At 44.0% G+C, this 14,921-nt stretch overlaps 1 protein-coding gene across 13 annotated transcripts in view; it reads left to right on the plus strand.

Annotated features, from left to right (window-relative positions):
* LCLAT1 (lysocardiolipin acyltransferase 1) overlaps window positions 1-14,921 on the plus strand; it is a 296,554-nt gene that overhangs the window by 169,186 nt on the left and 112,447 nt on the right. For all 13 annotated transcript variants that reach the window (XM_033938082.1, XM_033938078.1, XM_033938079.1 and 10 more), the window contains one exon: window positions 10,411-10,557. In XM_033938082.1, the coding sequence (XP_033793973.1) occupies window positions 10,411-10,557 (147 nt within the window). The remainder of the gene's footprint in view (window positions 1-10,410; window positions 10,558-14,921) is intronic.

A 14,921-nucleotide genomic window follows, 5' to 3' on the forward strand; every position in this document is an offset into this window, starting at 1 on the left:
ACAAAACAGAAAATAAAATTATTTTTTTTACCTTTTGTTGTCTAGTCATTATTCAAATCATGTTGGTCTCAGTCTCTGGGACAAACATCTTTTGATAACTTGCTTGCCAGGGTCTCCTGCCCATTTGTCGTTTTCTTCTTTCTCCGTGCTAACCATCCATCTTCCATCTCTGTCTTCCCCTTCTGTTTCCCTTCCCCCAGAGATCTGGCATCTTTCCTTTTTTTTTTGCACCTGCAGCGATGGACCCCACCATCCCCAGATCCACTATCTCTCCTTTTCTCAACTACCCTTTCATCCAGCATCTCTCCCTCCTTCCCCACCACCCCAGGGTCCAACATCTCTCCCTTTCTCTACCAAACTACCCTCCTATCCACTATTTCTATCCCCCTATGTCCAACCTCTCTCCCTTTCTGTTCCTTCCCTCCCTCCCTAAATCCCATTGTCCACCATCTTTCTCCCTCTCCTATGTTTTAAGACCCATTATTTCTTTCCCCCTTCCCGTCCTCAGTCCTTCTTTCCCTCCGGGTACTTCTACACCAGGGCCCCCCCCCCCAAGGCCTGCATATTTCCCCCTTCTTTCTAGTGTCCTCCGGCTTCCCCCCTGGCCTCACGGTCTCACCTTCAGCTAATTGCATCACCCTGCAGGATTACCGGTGCTGTAGCCATCCTAGCAGGCTGCCGTCGGCCTCCGCAGTATGTTCCCTCTGCTGCGGTTCCACCCCTCCTCTGACATCAGGGGCGGGATTGCGGCAGAGGGACTGTGCTGCAGAAGCTGATGGCAGCCTGCAAGGATCGCTACAGCACCGGCAATCCTCTGCAGGCTGCCTTAATTAGCTGAAGGTGAGACTGGGAGGTCAGGGGGAAGCCGGAGGACATTAGAAAGAAGGTGGGAACATGCAGGCCTTCGGTAGGAGGGGGGCCTTAAATCCTAAGCACTGAGGATACCCAGCGCTGGTGCCTATGCAGCACTTCCTGACTGACCGTCCCCCCCTAAAGCAGGAGCAGCAGCGGAAATGGACAGCCAGCAAGAGGCAGCACTGCCGCTCCTGCTTTAGGAGACCTGAAGGTTTGGGGAGGAGGGTTGGTCACCGAATCGGTGATCCCGATTTTTTTTTTTTTTTTAATCGAATCGATTCACCAAAGTGAATCGATGAATCAGGCAGCACCAGTTTCTATCTTAGTGAACACATCCATGGGCCTCTGTATACTAGCATAAAGTGCGCACCCTAAAAACATCAGCTAATATCTTGTACAGAGTGGCTGAGTCAGGTAAAAATAGCCTACATACTTTTGAAAATGTCATGTTATGTACATTTAAAACATTGCCCCAGGAATTCCTACCTTCTAACCTGCTGCAAATAGACCCACTAAGGAGGCTCGTGTGCATTTTTAGCTTTACAGTCAATTTTCACGACAGCCTCAGAACATTGATTCATTTTAATATGCCTTGTTCATTAAAAAAAAATTAACTCTGAAAGGATATATGCACAACTTTTTTGTACTGAGCTAACTAGGACAATTAAGAAACCTTTTGTTTACTTTTTTATTTTTTAAAACTTGAAACATGATTTTTTTTTCTTGCTTCAGATGGCATTTTTAATAGGCGTTCTAAGACTGATGTTGGACATTTTAGAAAAGACATCCAGAAATCCAGTAGAGAAAATGTCCATTTTTTTTTAAATGGCAAAACATTATCTTTTCTTCTTTTTTTTTTTTAATGTCCTATCTAGACGCTTTGGCCCTTAGTATGTCTATCATTTTTGTGTCATAAGATTTTTCTCAAGCCCAGATTTGGATGAATTGAGCCCATGGCAAGCCAATGCCTAGAGTATCTTGAATGCGCACCTCGAATGATCAACAGTTCTGGCATCACTCCCATCCATGCTTTGAGAGCGATGTGTTTCTACAGCATCTGCAAATAAACTTCCAGGAAACATTACATTCATTGCCTGTTTGGGTATTTTTTTTTTTTTAATTTTATTTTTAGGACTTGAAGCCCTGATTGGAAATTAGAATACAGTGATACAATGGTCTATTTCTGTCCAGTCAGTTGCTGTGGCTCAGGCTGTCAGACTCATCTTCTGTTACAGTGATTGATGGCAACACAAAAGCAATCTGGCACCGTCAAAACAAAATAATACATGATGTGTCTGTATTTTCAGTGTGAACACAAGACACATCTGCAACTCTTATCAGCTGATGCTTAGAACTCCTGCGCTATTCTGTACAGTGCAGGAGAACACGGTGGGAGCAACGCAAAAAAACCCAAAAAGTCCTAATGTTCAGTACTAGTAGCATGTAAATCATATGCTGAATATTAGGAAGTTATGTTTCAGATCCTACCTTGCTCCATGGTTTCTTTTAATAACTCCACATCATCAATCACACAAAATAACTTTGGCATTCCTCAAGGATCAATATTGTCTCCCCCTCCTCTTTAATATCTGTCCCCTTTACTGACACCATGTCATTCAATAGGTCTTACCACTTTCGCCTATGCAGTTGATATACAGATTATCCTCCCCATTGATGCTTCTTGCCCTGCGGACATTAATCTTATTAATTTGAAATTAGACAAAATTAGCCAATTGCTATATGGAAATATGCTTTCTCTTAACATTTCCAAAACCAACTGTCTTCTTTTTACTTGGAAGAAAAATATACAGCTTATATCACCGTTAATAATGCACCAATCGATTCTGTTAATACAACCAAAATACTTGGAGTAATAATAGATAGTAAATTATCCTACCGTCCACAGATCAGCGCAGTAGTAAAGAATTGTTTTTTCAAACTTAGAATGATAACATCTTTATCAAATATTTTGGACCCCCATAAGAACATAAGCAATGCCTCTGCTGGGTCAGACCTGAGGTCCATCATGCCCAGCAGTCCGCTCACGCGGCGGCCCAACAGGTCCAGGACCTGTGCAGTAATCCTCTATTTATACCCCTCTATCCCCTTTTCCAGCAGGAAATTGTCCAATCCTTTCTTAAACCCCTGTACTGTACTCTGCCCTATTACTCCCTCTGGAAGCGCATTCCAGGTGTCCACCTCTCGTTGGGTAAAGAAGAACTTCCTAGCATTCGTTTTAAATCTGTCCCCTTTCAACTTTTCCAAGTGTCCTCATGTTCTTTTATTTTTCGAAAGTTTGAAGAATCTGTCCTTCTCTACTCTCTCTATGCCCTTCATGATCTTATAAGTCTCTATCATATCCCCTCTAAGTCTCCTCTTCTCCAGGGAAAAGAGACCCAGTTTCTCCAATCTCTTAGCGTATGAGAGGTTTTCCATCCCTTTTATCAAGCGTGTCGCTCTCCTCTGAACCCTCTCGAGTAACGCCATATCCTTCCTAAGGTACGGAGACCAATATTGGACGCAGTATTCCAGATGCGGGCGCACCATCGCCCGATACAATTGCAGGATAACTTCTTTTGTCCTTGTTGTAATACCCTTCTTGATTATGCCTAGCATTCTATTTGCTTTCTTAGCGGCTGTTGCGCACTGTGCCGTCGGCTTCATTGTCATGTCCACCATTACCCCCAAGTCCCTTTCTTGGTTGCTCTCATTCAATATTATCCCTCCCATCGTACCTCGGGTTTCTGTTTCCAACATGCAATACTTTACATTTCTCAACGTTGAACTTCATCTGCCATCTCGCCGCCCATTCCCCCAATTTGTTCAAGTCCCTTTGCAATTCTTCGCATTCCTCTTTAGTCCCAGCTCCACTAAATAGTTTTGTATCGTCCGCAAATTTTATTATCTCACACTTCGTGCCTGTTTCTAGATCATTTATGAATATATTAAATAGCAGCGGCCCGAGCACTGAGCCCTGCGGAACACCACTCGTGACCCCCATCCAGTCCGAGTAGTGGCCCTTCACCCCTACCCTCTGTTTCCTACCCGCCAACCAGTTTCTGATCCATCTATGTACGTCTCCGTCCACTCCATGGTTCTTCAGTTTCCGGAGTAGACATTCGTGAGGCACCTTGTCAAAGGCTTTTTGGAAATCAAGGTATATGATGTCTATGGGGTCTCCTCTGTCCATCCGTTTGTTAATTCCTTCGAAGAAGTGCAATAAGTTCGTTAGGCATGATCTCCCCCTGCAGAAACCATGTTGGGTTGTTTTCAAAAGTTCGTTTCTTTCCAGATGTTCATCGATGTGTTCTTTAATCAGTGCTTCCGTCAGTTTCCCCGGAACCGAGGTCAAACTCACTGGTCTGTAGTTTCCCGGGTCACCTCTTGATCCCTTTTTAAAGATGGGCGTGACATTGGCTATCTTCCAATCCTCCGGGATCATGCCTGTTTTCAAGGATAGGTTGCAAATTTGCTGCAGTAGTTCCGCTATCTCCTCCTTTAATTCCTTCAGAACCCTGGGATGGATTCCGTCCGGACCCGGGGATTTGTCAGTTTTAAGTTTTTCTATCTGCCTGTGTACATCATCAAGGCTCACTTCCATGGATGTTAATTTTTCTGCTTGATTTCCATTGAAGATTTGTTCAGGTTCCGGTATGTTGGTTGTGTCTTCGTTTGTAAATACAGACGAGAAGAACATGTTGAGTCTTTCTGCGACTTCTTTCTCCTCCTTCACCGCTCCCTTCCTGTCTCCTTCGTCCAGTGGTCCTACCTCCTCCCTAGCTGGCTGTTTCCCTTTAACATATCTGAAGAACGGTTTGAAATTTCGTGCCTCCCTGGCTAGCCTCTCTTCATACTCTCTTTTGGCTTTTCGAACCACACGGTGACATTCTTTTTGATACTTCCTGTGCTCCTTCTGGTTCCCTTCAGTTTTGTCCTTTTTCCATTCCCTGAATGAATTTTTCTTATTGCCTATCGCTTCCTTCACTATTTTAGTCATCCATACTGGGTCTTTTGTTCGACCCTTTTTGCACCCCTTTCTGAATCTGGGGATGTGCAGATTTTGTGCCTCGCTCACTGTGTCTTTGAAAAAAGACCAGGCATGTTCTACTGTTTGCCATTTTTTGGAAGTGTTCCTAAGTTTCTTCCTTACCATTTCCCTCATTGCTTCATAGTTTCCTTTCCTGAACATAGTTTCCCCAATCTCTCAACATACTAATCCACTCCCTTATCATATCCAAACTCGAGTACTGCAATTCATTATAGAAAGGAATCTGCCAAAAAGACATTCAACGCCTCCAGTTGATACAAAATACTGCAAACAAAATCATTACAAATATGAAGAAATTTGATCATGTCGCCCCCTTTATTAAAAAGTGCATATTGGCTGCCAATACCACACCGAATTCTATATAAAATAGCTATTTTTTTCATTCAAAACCCAAAATACCAAAGAACCCGCTTTCATTCATAAGCTCCTAATCCCACACGATCCCCCTAGAGCCCTAAGATCCTCTTCTCAACATCTCCTTCACGTACAATCTTTAAAGATCATCAGTACGCGTCGGGCCTCTTCATTTGCTACAACGGCACCCACTGGCTGGAACTCGTTACCACCCTATATCAGGACTAGAGAATGACACAGTGACAAAATTCATCACCGTTCCCGTCCCCGCGGATAACTGCGGGAAACCATCTTCATGTCATTCTTTAAGGAGAGAGGGAAGAATCAGAGTATGAATGGCCACAACCACTGACCTGCAAGCTTTGCTTTGAAGAATGCTGGTGCAGAAGGACTGAGGTTGAAATAGACACTAGAAAATGACATGGGATTATTTCCCGCGGTTATCTGCGGGGACGGGAATGGTGATGAATTTTGTCACCTTGTCATTCTCTAATCAGGACCAAACAAAACTTAGATAAATTCAAAGGAAATCTTAAATCCTTCCTTTTTAAAGTCGCATATGAATGCTGAAACGGTTCTGCTGCTGCCTTGTTCCTATTTTGATCTCCTTTACCTCCCTTCAGTTCTTTACCTTTCCTGTTCTCCTTTCTTTTAAATTGTAATTCTCCCTACTTCCCTTTTGTTTCTTTGTCCATCCAGTATATATTTAGAATGTTTAAATGTTTTCCCCCCTATTTTATTGTAAAACGCTTAGAAATTATGATTAGCGTTATATCAAAATTTTAATAAACTTGGAGCACAAGAGCAGCCTCGGTCAAGAATCAGAATTTCACTGTTCTCATTTTCTCAACCCAATTTGTTGGATCGCCTTACCCTGTTCACGGCTTTGATTTGTCGCCTCTGTTTTTTCCTTTGGAATGCATGCTCTAGTTCCTCTTGATCTGGGGGGGAGGGTGCATTCAGAGATGTTGCAGCAACTCGGATTTTGTGGGAGCTGGCCACAGAGTGATGCGACAGCGCTTCAGATTTTGTGAGAGCCAGAGATAGGGGCCTCTCTCCCAGGCAGTTTCTAACTGCTGCTTGAAAGGAAAGAAGGGGCTGTGGGTGGCAGCAAGGTGACTGTACCCAGCAAGCGTAAATCCAGTCCTAACACCAGCTTAGGGTTTTGAACAGTAAGGGCAGAGTTTGAGTGACGTCCATGCTGTGTCCTGCACTGGTGGCCTTTGAACATGTGCGCAGCCTAATACCGGTGCTAGACTAGTGTTAAATTACCTCTAGGTTCTGATCATCGGCCTGCTAGTTCCTTAGAAGTTCTTTTAGCAAAGTGTATTAAGCTGTTTGCATGCAGATTAGGGTGTGTTATTCACTAAACAAGAGCATGCATACAGCCATTGCAGTGATACAGCAGTTTGCTTGCGCTAATTCCCGCATTATAGACAGAGAATGGACTACATAATAGAGAATGACACGGGGAAAAATTTTCCCCCGTCCCGTCGAGATCTTTTCCCGTCCCTGCCCCATTCCTGCAAGCTTCCGTCCTCATCTGCACAAGCCTCAAACACTTTAAAATCATAAGTGTTCAAGGCTTGTGCAGTTAGGGCAGAGCTTACAGCAATGGGACAGAGACAGGGACAAAACTCGTGGGGACGGGACAGGGAAATTGAGTTCCTGCGGGGACGGGGACAAATTGGGGACAAATTTTCTACTGCATAATTCAGTGAGTGCACATGTATGCTAACTTCATTTGAGCCGTTAGCACGGCTTCAAATAGCACCTCCTCAGTAGGTGAATTTCCTTTTTCCTGGTCTCGGGGAACTTGCATAAAGTTGTCAGGTGTAAATGTAGTTGTGGGAGAAGTAGTACCGTTAGACTTGAAATTTCATGAAATAGATTTTTTAGAACTTTGTTAGAACTTTATTGAAGACTGCCCCTTCTGTTTGTTGTCAATTGTGTGCATGTATGTAAAAACTGTACAGAATGAGCAGACATATATAATTACTGGATTTTTTTGGTAGTATTTTTATTGGATTTACACCTTTCTTGATCTATGCTCAAGAAAGGCTTTGGAGGAAATCTTTGATAATGAACACTGGCTTTTACTAAATCGCAGTAGAGCTCCTTACTAGAGAATGACACGGTGACAAAATTCATCACCGTTCCTGTCCCCGCGGATAACCGCGGGAAATAATCCCATGTCATTTTCTAGTGTCTATTTCAACCTCGGTCCTTCTACACCAGCATTCGTCAAAGCAAAGCTTGCAGGTCAGTGGTTGTGGCCATTCATATTCTGATTCTTCCCTCTCTCCTTAAAAAATGACCTGAAGATGGTTTCCCGTGGTTATCCACGGGGACGGGGACGGTGATGAATTTTGTCACCGTGTCATTCTCTACTCCTTACCATGGGCCAGTGAGATAAATGCTCCAATGCTTATAGGAATTGAATGAGCATCTGCTTGACTCATTTACCTCACCAGCCCGTAATAAAAAGCTCTACCATGGTTTAGTAAAAGGAGAGCCCTAAGCAATTGAACCAATTCAGGGTTCTCAGTGACTCTTTGCCAAATATAGTCACAAGGACATGTTTTGTTGTAAAAGAGATGGATACCCCTGTTGTCTGCAGGCATAACATTTGCAGCATTTAAAAAGCCTAGTACAGTGCTCCAATGATTAATATGACTTCTATCAACCTGTCAGCAGTTATTAATCATATTCAGTTACAGGACAGATTTTTGGTAACTATTCTGTTTCTGGGGAAAACAGGATTTTGCAGGTTAAGAATCTCTTTCATTAGACCAGTGGTCTTCATTGCAAAGCTTGCGAGCCAATGGTGGCCTGCGGAGACCATTTTGATGGCTCGCACTGAAGTCTGGGGTTCTGGTCCCCCCCACCACCACCACACCATTGCTGCTGCCGCTTTTTCTCTTTTCAGCAACCCAGAAGTTTTCCCTCTGCTAATGCTTCCTGTCCTCACATAGTTGTGAATCAGTACAGGGGAAAGCTTCCAGTCCAGCAAAGGCAGCATATTTACTTCACTCGCTTCCGTAGGCCCAAAGAGTTACTGCCCTATGGGATCCCATGGAAGGTAGGAATGAAGAGGAGGTCGTGGGGAGATCGCAGGAGGGGTGGTTATTATGCTGGACTTCAGGGATGGGGAAGGAGGAAAAAGAAAGAGATGCCAGACCTTCAGGGGAAGGAAGGGGAGGACAGAGATACCAGACCATGGTAGGGAGGAGGAGGAAAGAGAAGAAGAGATACCAGACCACAAGAAGGGAGAAAGAGAAGGAGAAAGATGGACTACTGAAGGGGAGGGAAGGAGAGAGAGATGCCAGACCAGGGAAGGGAAGGAGGGGAGAGGCGTAGGGGAGAGGGGGAAGAGAAGGACCACAAAGGGGAAGGAGGGACTGTGGGAAGGAAAATATAAGGATCCCAGACCAAAGGAGAGGGAAAGAGAGGGAGGAAATGGTACACAGGAATGGGAGGGGTGGAGATGGGAAGAGAGATGGAAGAAATGCTGTTTATGGATAGATGGGAATAGAGGAGAAGAAAGAGGGAGGAGATAGCATGCATGGATATATAAGAAGGGAAGACATGGAAAGGTACAGGTAGATTTGAGGAGGAAACAGAAAAATGGAAAAAAGTTAAATGTTAAAAGTTAGTGCCAGTGGCAAAAATGGATGTACGGCAGAAAGTGAGAGAAAAACAGCAAATGGTAAGAAGACCCTAGAAACAGTGTTAAGAGCACTGATAGAAGGAAATGCAACCAGAGACTGGGAAAAGATGAGTAGAAAAATAAAACTGTCAGGGTAGGAAATGTGATTTTATTTTCAATTTAGTGGTTTACTTTTCAAGGCATAGTTTTAGATACTACTGGGAAGAAGGCTGAAGAGCATTCACATTTTGAAGTTGTGACACTGGAAATTCCTATAGTCTGTGTTTTATAATGGTCTCAGAGGTTGTATAAGCATTAATTGATACTAGTAATCACAGTCAACCTGAGCATAAAAGAGCTGAAAAATTAGATTAAGCAAAAACATTTGAAACTGGGGTAGGGTTACCATATGGCTCTAGAAAAAGAGGATGGATTGAGACCTCTCGGTTTTACTTCCAAAAGTAGATTCTTTGTTTTTCAGACGCTAGATCATCTAAACTTTTAGAAGTGTGCATCCTGTATACACACTGGAATGTGCTGTGGTTCCAGCATATCATATTTTAAATCCAGCAAGATTGCTGAACTGTGTGCTATAATTTTCCAAGCTAATGCATAAAGTAGGTCCCATAATAAACTTTGGATTGGAATACAGTAAAATTGCAAAGCTCCCAACTGTGACCCTTTTTTAGAAGGATCAAACTAGCTTTCTGAGTGGAAATCATTGCTGTGCATAACTTTCTGAGCAGCCAAAATTCTAGTCCACTTTTCTTGTATTTCAGTAAGTATTTACAAGATTACATTGATGTATTCTATCCCACCAATACCTTTCAGTTTTAGGGGGTTTACAACAAGAAATTGGTTCATAGACAAAACCGCCGAAGACAAAGGCACGCGCCGACAACTGAGCGCAAGATGGAAGCGCGCGCCGAAGAAAATGATTGTTTTTAGGGGCTCCGACGGGGTTTTTGTTGGGGAACCCCCTCACTTTACTTAATACAGATCACGGCGGCGTTGTGGGGGGTTTGGGGGATTATAACCGCTCTCATTATACTGGAAACTTAACTGTTTCCCTGTTTTTTAGGGAAAAAGTGAAGTTTTCAGTAAAATGTGGGGGGTTACAACACCCCCACAACGCGGCGCAATCTGTATAAAGTAAAGTGGGGGGGTTCCCCCCCACACACCCCGTCGGAGCCCTTTAAAACAGTCATTTTCTTCGGCGCACGCCTCTGCATTACGCTCAGTTGTCTGCGCGCACCTTTGTCCCGGCGCGCTTTTGAACTGACACCCAAGAAATTAGCCTGGCCATTCACAGGGACATTACAAGATTGATAGCTATAGTATGCATCGGGATCTGGGAAGAGTCGATACGGTTTGGTTAGATCATTTGACAAATTTCTTGAATAGTATATTTGCAGAGAAAATAACCCTCTGGTAACTTCCTGCATGAAAAGTTGTCATTTTTACAACAGGTGGGTTCTGAGAGGTGTGTTATTGTTTGTTCTAGGTTGGGCAATGCAGATTGCTGCCTTCATCTTCATCAGTAGGAATTGGGAAGAGGACAAGCATCACTTCAAAGCCATGTTGGACTACTTCTGTGACATTAAGGAACCTCTGCAGCTTCTGATTTTTCCAGAAGGGACTGATCTCACAGGTTAGTTCTCGGGTGTGGGGTAAGGTGATGGACTTTGCAGATATATCAGGAAAGTTCTGATTTGCTTGCTCCCCCAACACACGCAAACATATTGAAAATGACCTTCAAGAAATCAATTAATGTGCTGGATAACAGATTTTTAAATCTAGCTTATGCAAGTCAATAGGGTATTAGCAGTCCAAAAATAAACTTTGTTGGAAGAGAGCCAGCAATGGAGTTTAACAGGGCTGTTTCTTCTATTATGTTAATGAATGTTTAGAAATGCAAGCCGCCTCTTTCTCAGGCATTGTCAGCTTGCATCTGAAAACCATCATTAAGCCCTTGTTTTCCTTTCACACATTTTATCTTTTGAAGATATTTTGGAGCAATGTCCTTACATTTGATATAAGTGAATATTTTTAGACCATTCTAGTGAATGAAAAAGGAGAGAGGGATGGCGGGCCTGCCGGACAGGCTTGGGACCTGTCCATCAGGCCAACTTCCTGAAGGGGTGGGGGTGGGGTCGAGGGGTCGGCAGGGGGTCCCGGGGTCGGTGGGTGGGGGCCGATTGGGGGCGATCAGTGGGGGTGCGCCGAGGGTATGAAGGCCTGAGATCCCTCCTTCCTGTATCTTAGTAGGGGTAGGGGGTTTCGCTGGGACAGGAGGGCATAGGCTCCCTCCTGCCCTGATCGCTTTTGGGGGTGTTGGCCTTCGCTGGGGCAGGAGGGCTTGGGCTCTCTCCTGCTCCAATCATTGTCAAGGGTGTCAGCCTTCGCCGGGATGGGAGGGCTTGGGCTCCCTCCTGCCCCGATCGTTGTCGAGATGGGGGTTTATGTAGTTGCCGGGGCAGGAGGGCTTGGGCTCCCTCCTGCCCTGATTGCTTTAGGGGGTGTTGGCCTTCGCTGGGGCAGGAGGGCTTGGGCTCTCTCCTGCTCCAATTATTGTCGGGGGTGTCAGCCTTTGCCGGGATGGGAGGGCTTGGGCTCCCTCCTGCCCCGATCGTTGTCGGGATGGGGGTTTATGTAGTTGCCGGGGCAGGAGGGCTTGGGCTCCCTCCTGCTGTGATCGTTGTTAGTGGTGGTAGGTAAGTTGCTGGGGCTGCTGAGCTTATCGCAGCAGCGCGATCAGCTCAGCGGCCCCTTTTTCAGCCCCTTGGTCTAAGTCAAAACGTATAAGTGCCGACTAGGCAACCTGCCTAAATCTTTGGTTATACTTGCTGTACGACTAAGTGTATGTCGGCCCACCTCCCGCCCTTTCCCTTCCTCTAAAAAACGCCTCTTTTCGCTCTATGCATTTAGAGGCAGGGGAAAGGCCTAAGCTGGTTTTAGATACGTCTAAAACCAGCTTTGGTTATGGGTACTTGGACGATCAGGCTTTTTGATCGTCCAAGTACCCATTTAGGCCACTTTTTAGATGTTTTTTTGTTTTGATTATGAGCCCCTTAGGTTTTTGGCCCTGGGTTCTTCTTTTGTTTTAAGATTCCCTGCGAAATTCTGTGTTTCCTTAGAGGGAAAAAATTTCCTATTCTTCAAGCCAAGACAGTTATCTGAATTTTATTAAAGCTAGAGAGGGGGAGGAAGTCCATTATAGGTTCTAGTGTAACACCCCACAGTGTAACGAACCGGCTGGCTGAGGGTTATCTATGTCTCCGATCTCATCTAATAAGATCATTCCATATCTTTTCTAAATTATTTTCCTTTTTATTGGATCTAAATTGTGGACTAAATAATAATTAATGAATCTTCAGCTTTAGATATTGTATTGAGCTTTTTTTTGCGCTTGATGTTTATTATTTCTCAATCTTAATGCAAGTATGATGACTTGTTGTTTACTGTAAAAAATTTATTGAATAGATAAAATAAAAATAAAAAAAAAATGATGCAAGAGTTGGAAACTCAATCCGTAGCTTTTGAAAGAGGGGAAAAAGAAAAAAAGAGGGAGTTTGCAGAGGATGAAGATAAAGATAAAATAAAAAAATGTATACTGAAATGGCTGTTAATGTTCTATCACAGTGATTCTTATTCCCATCCATGAGAACTCACCTCCTCCCCCTGACCTAGTCAGTTTTTCAGGATATCGGCAATAAATATGCATGAGATATATTTGCATGCACTGTCTCCTGTTTATATAAACTTTTCTGGTATTTTATTCATTTATTTGAATTTCACTTATACCTTTCGGTAATGGTGGCTCAAACCTGAGTTACTTTCAGGGACACAAAGCATTTCACTGACGTCGGAGAGCTCACAATCTAATTTTGTACCTGGGTTAATGGAGGGTTAAGTAATTTGCACAAGATCACAAGGAGCGGCTCTGGATGTCAAAGCCTAGTGTTTTAACCATTAAGTCTCAAATTGTTTTTTCCTTTAGTTTCTATTGGTAATCAAATGAAGATGCTACATATAATATAGGGCCTACTGAACATGTGGGGATCAAAAGACCAGTCTTTAGTGCAAGGGTCTGCTAATAATACTAGGGTTGCTAGATGGCCGGGTTTCCCTGGACATGCCCTCTTTTGGAAGACTCTTTTCTAGTTTGCTTTTTTGTCCAGGGAAACCGGACATCTGGAAACCCTACAGCAGTCATTGCAAGGCCCGTGCACACGCCATCACTGCGCACCTATCTGGCGTCGCCTGCCCCCCCCCCCCAGCCCCTTTGAGATCCAGTACTTGTTCACCATTCTCACAGTGCTGCTGCTTTAACTCTTCAGCCACAGGCAGCGTGAATGAAGCAAACACGCCGCGTTCAACGACCTGGAAGCTCTCCCTCTGCTACTGCCTCCTAACCCCCGCATAGGCAGGAAGCACTGACAAAGAGAAAGGCAGCATGTTTTCTTCACTCAAGCTACCTACGGCCAAAGAGCCAGAGTAGCACTGGATTCCACAGGGGGGAGGGGGAGGGAATAGCATGCGAGGGTAAAAGATGCTGGACCGTGGGGATGAGGAGGGAAGGAAAGATGTCAGACCTCCAGGGGAAGAAAGAGAAGGGGCAGATAGAGATGCCAGACCATGGGAGAGAGAGGAAGGGAAGGGGAGACATGGAAAAGTAGATTTTGAGAAGAAAGCAGAAAAATTGAATGCTAAATTAATGCCAAAAATGAATGCAAGGTAGAAAGTGAAGAAGGAGAGAAAAACAGTCAGTGGATAAGAAGGCCCAGGAAGCGTAGTTAAAAGCAAAGAAAAATAAAGTCACCAGACAACAAAGGTAGGGAATATGATTTTATTTTCAATATGGTGATTGAAACATGTCAGTTTTGAGAAAGGAAAGATTTTAAACTTTAACGATGAGAGCTGCAGAAAAAGGAAAGATTTATAAATTATAGAGTTTTACCTCATGCAAAATTGTCATTCTTTAATAAGACATTAACTATTTTTTCTGCGGCCCTCCAAGTACCTACAAATCCAAAATGTGGCCCTGCAAAGGGTTTGAGTTTGAGACCACTGATTTAAAACCATTCTAGAACCAATAAAAGATCAAGAACTCCTTCTTTAAATATTAAGTGTGGCTGCCCTCTAGTGGTGGCTGAGAAATATTTCCACATCTTTGGAGCTCTATGTGTAGTATTACTGGACTGTTTCTATTGTTTTGTTGTGATCAGAAAGGAGTGGGCATATTAAAGAAACGATAGACAAAATTTATGATTCTATGTCTCAGTTGAGTCTCATCAATTATGCAGGATGTAACGGCAACTAACATTTCTTACAGGAAAGTGTGTTCAATAAAGGCCGACTGAAACTGGTGCTTATGGTTCTGGCCAAAACAGTATCTGTGGCTAAAATTTGCCTTTCTGTTTCAGCTGAAACAGAAACCCTGCCCTGGCCACACGCCCCACTGCTGCTGCAAGTCCATCCTCCTGAGCCATTTTTCCCTTTTCTCCCTTAGAGAAAAACTGTTCCCCCACCCCATCCCTATTCCATAGACCCTTCCTAGACCTACTTTCTAAAACCCTGATGATCTAGTGGCCTCTTTAGGGCAGGAACATGCTGAGTTTCTGCTGCCCCGACTGGCTGCATTGTAAAAACTACAGCTGCAACTTCCTATGGCAACCTCATAAGACTATCATGGAAGGTCATGGCCGCCATTTTGGTTTTGGAATTGGAATGGGCAGGAACAATCCCTGGTTGCTTCTACTCATGTCATTATTAATCTCAAAATGCAACTGCAACCTTATGCAGCAGTTCTGGGAGAATCCGTGGACGTCGTATACCTAGACTTCAGCAAAGCTTTCGATAGTGTCCCGCATCGCAGGCTGTTGAGCAAGAAGAAATCAATGGGGCTGGGAGAAACACTAACTACATGGGTCAATGACTGGCTGAGTGGCAGACTTCAGAGGGTGGTAGTTAACGGTACCTTCTCTAAAACATCGTAGGTGACCAGTGGAGTAC

The sequence above is a fragment of the Geotrypetes seraphini genome, chromosome 3 (assembly GCF_902459505.1).
Source record: "Geotrypetes seraphini chromosome 3, aGeoSer1.1, whole genome shotgun sequence".
NCBI classification, from domain to species: Eukaryota; Metazoa; Chordata; class Amphibia; order Gymnophiona; family Dermophiidae; genus Geotrypetes; species Geotrypetes seraphini.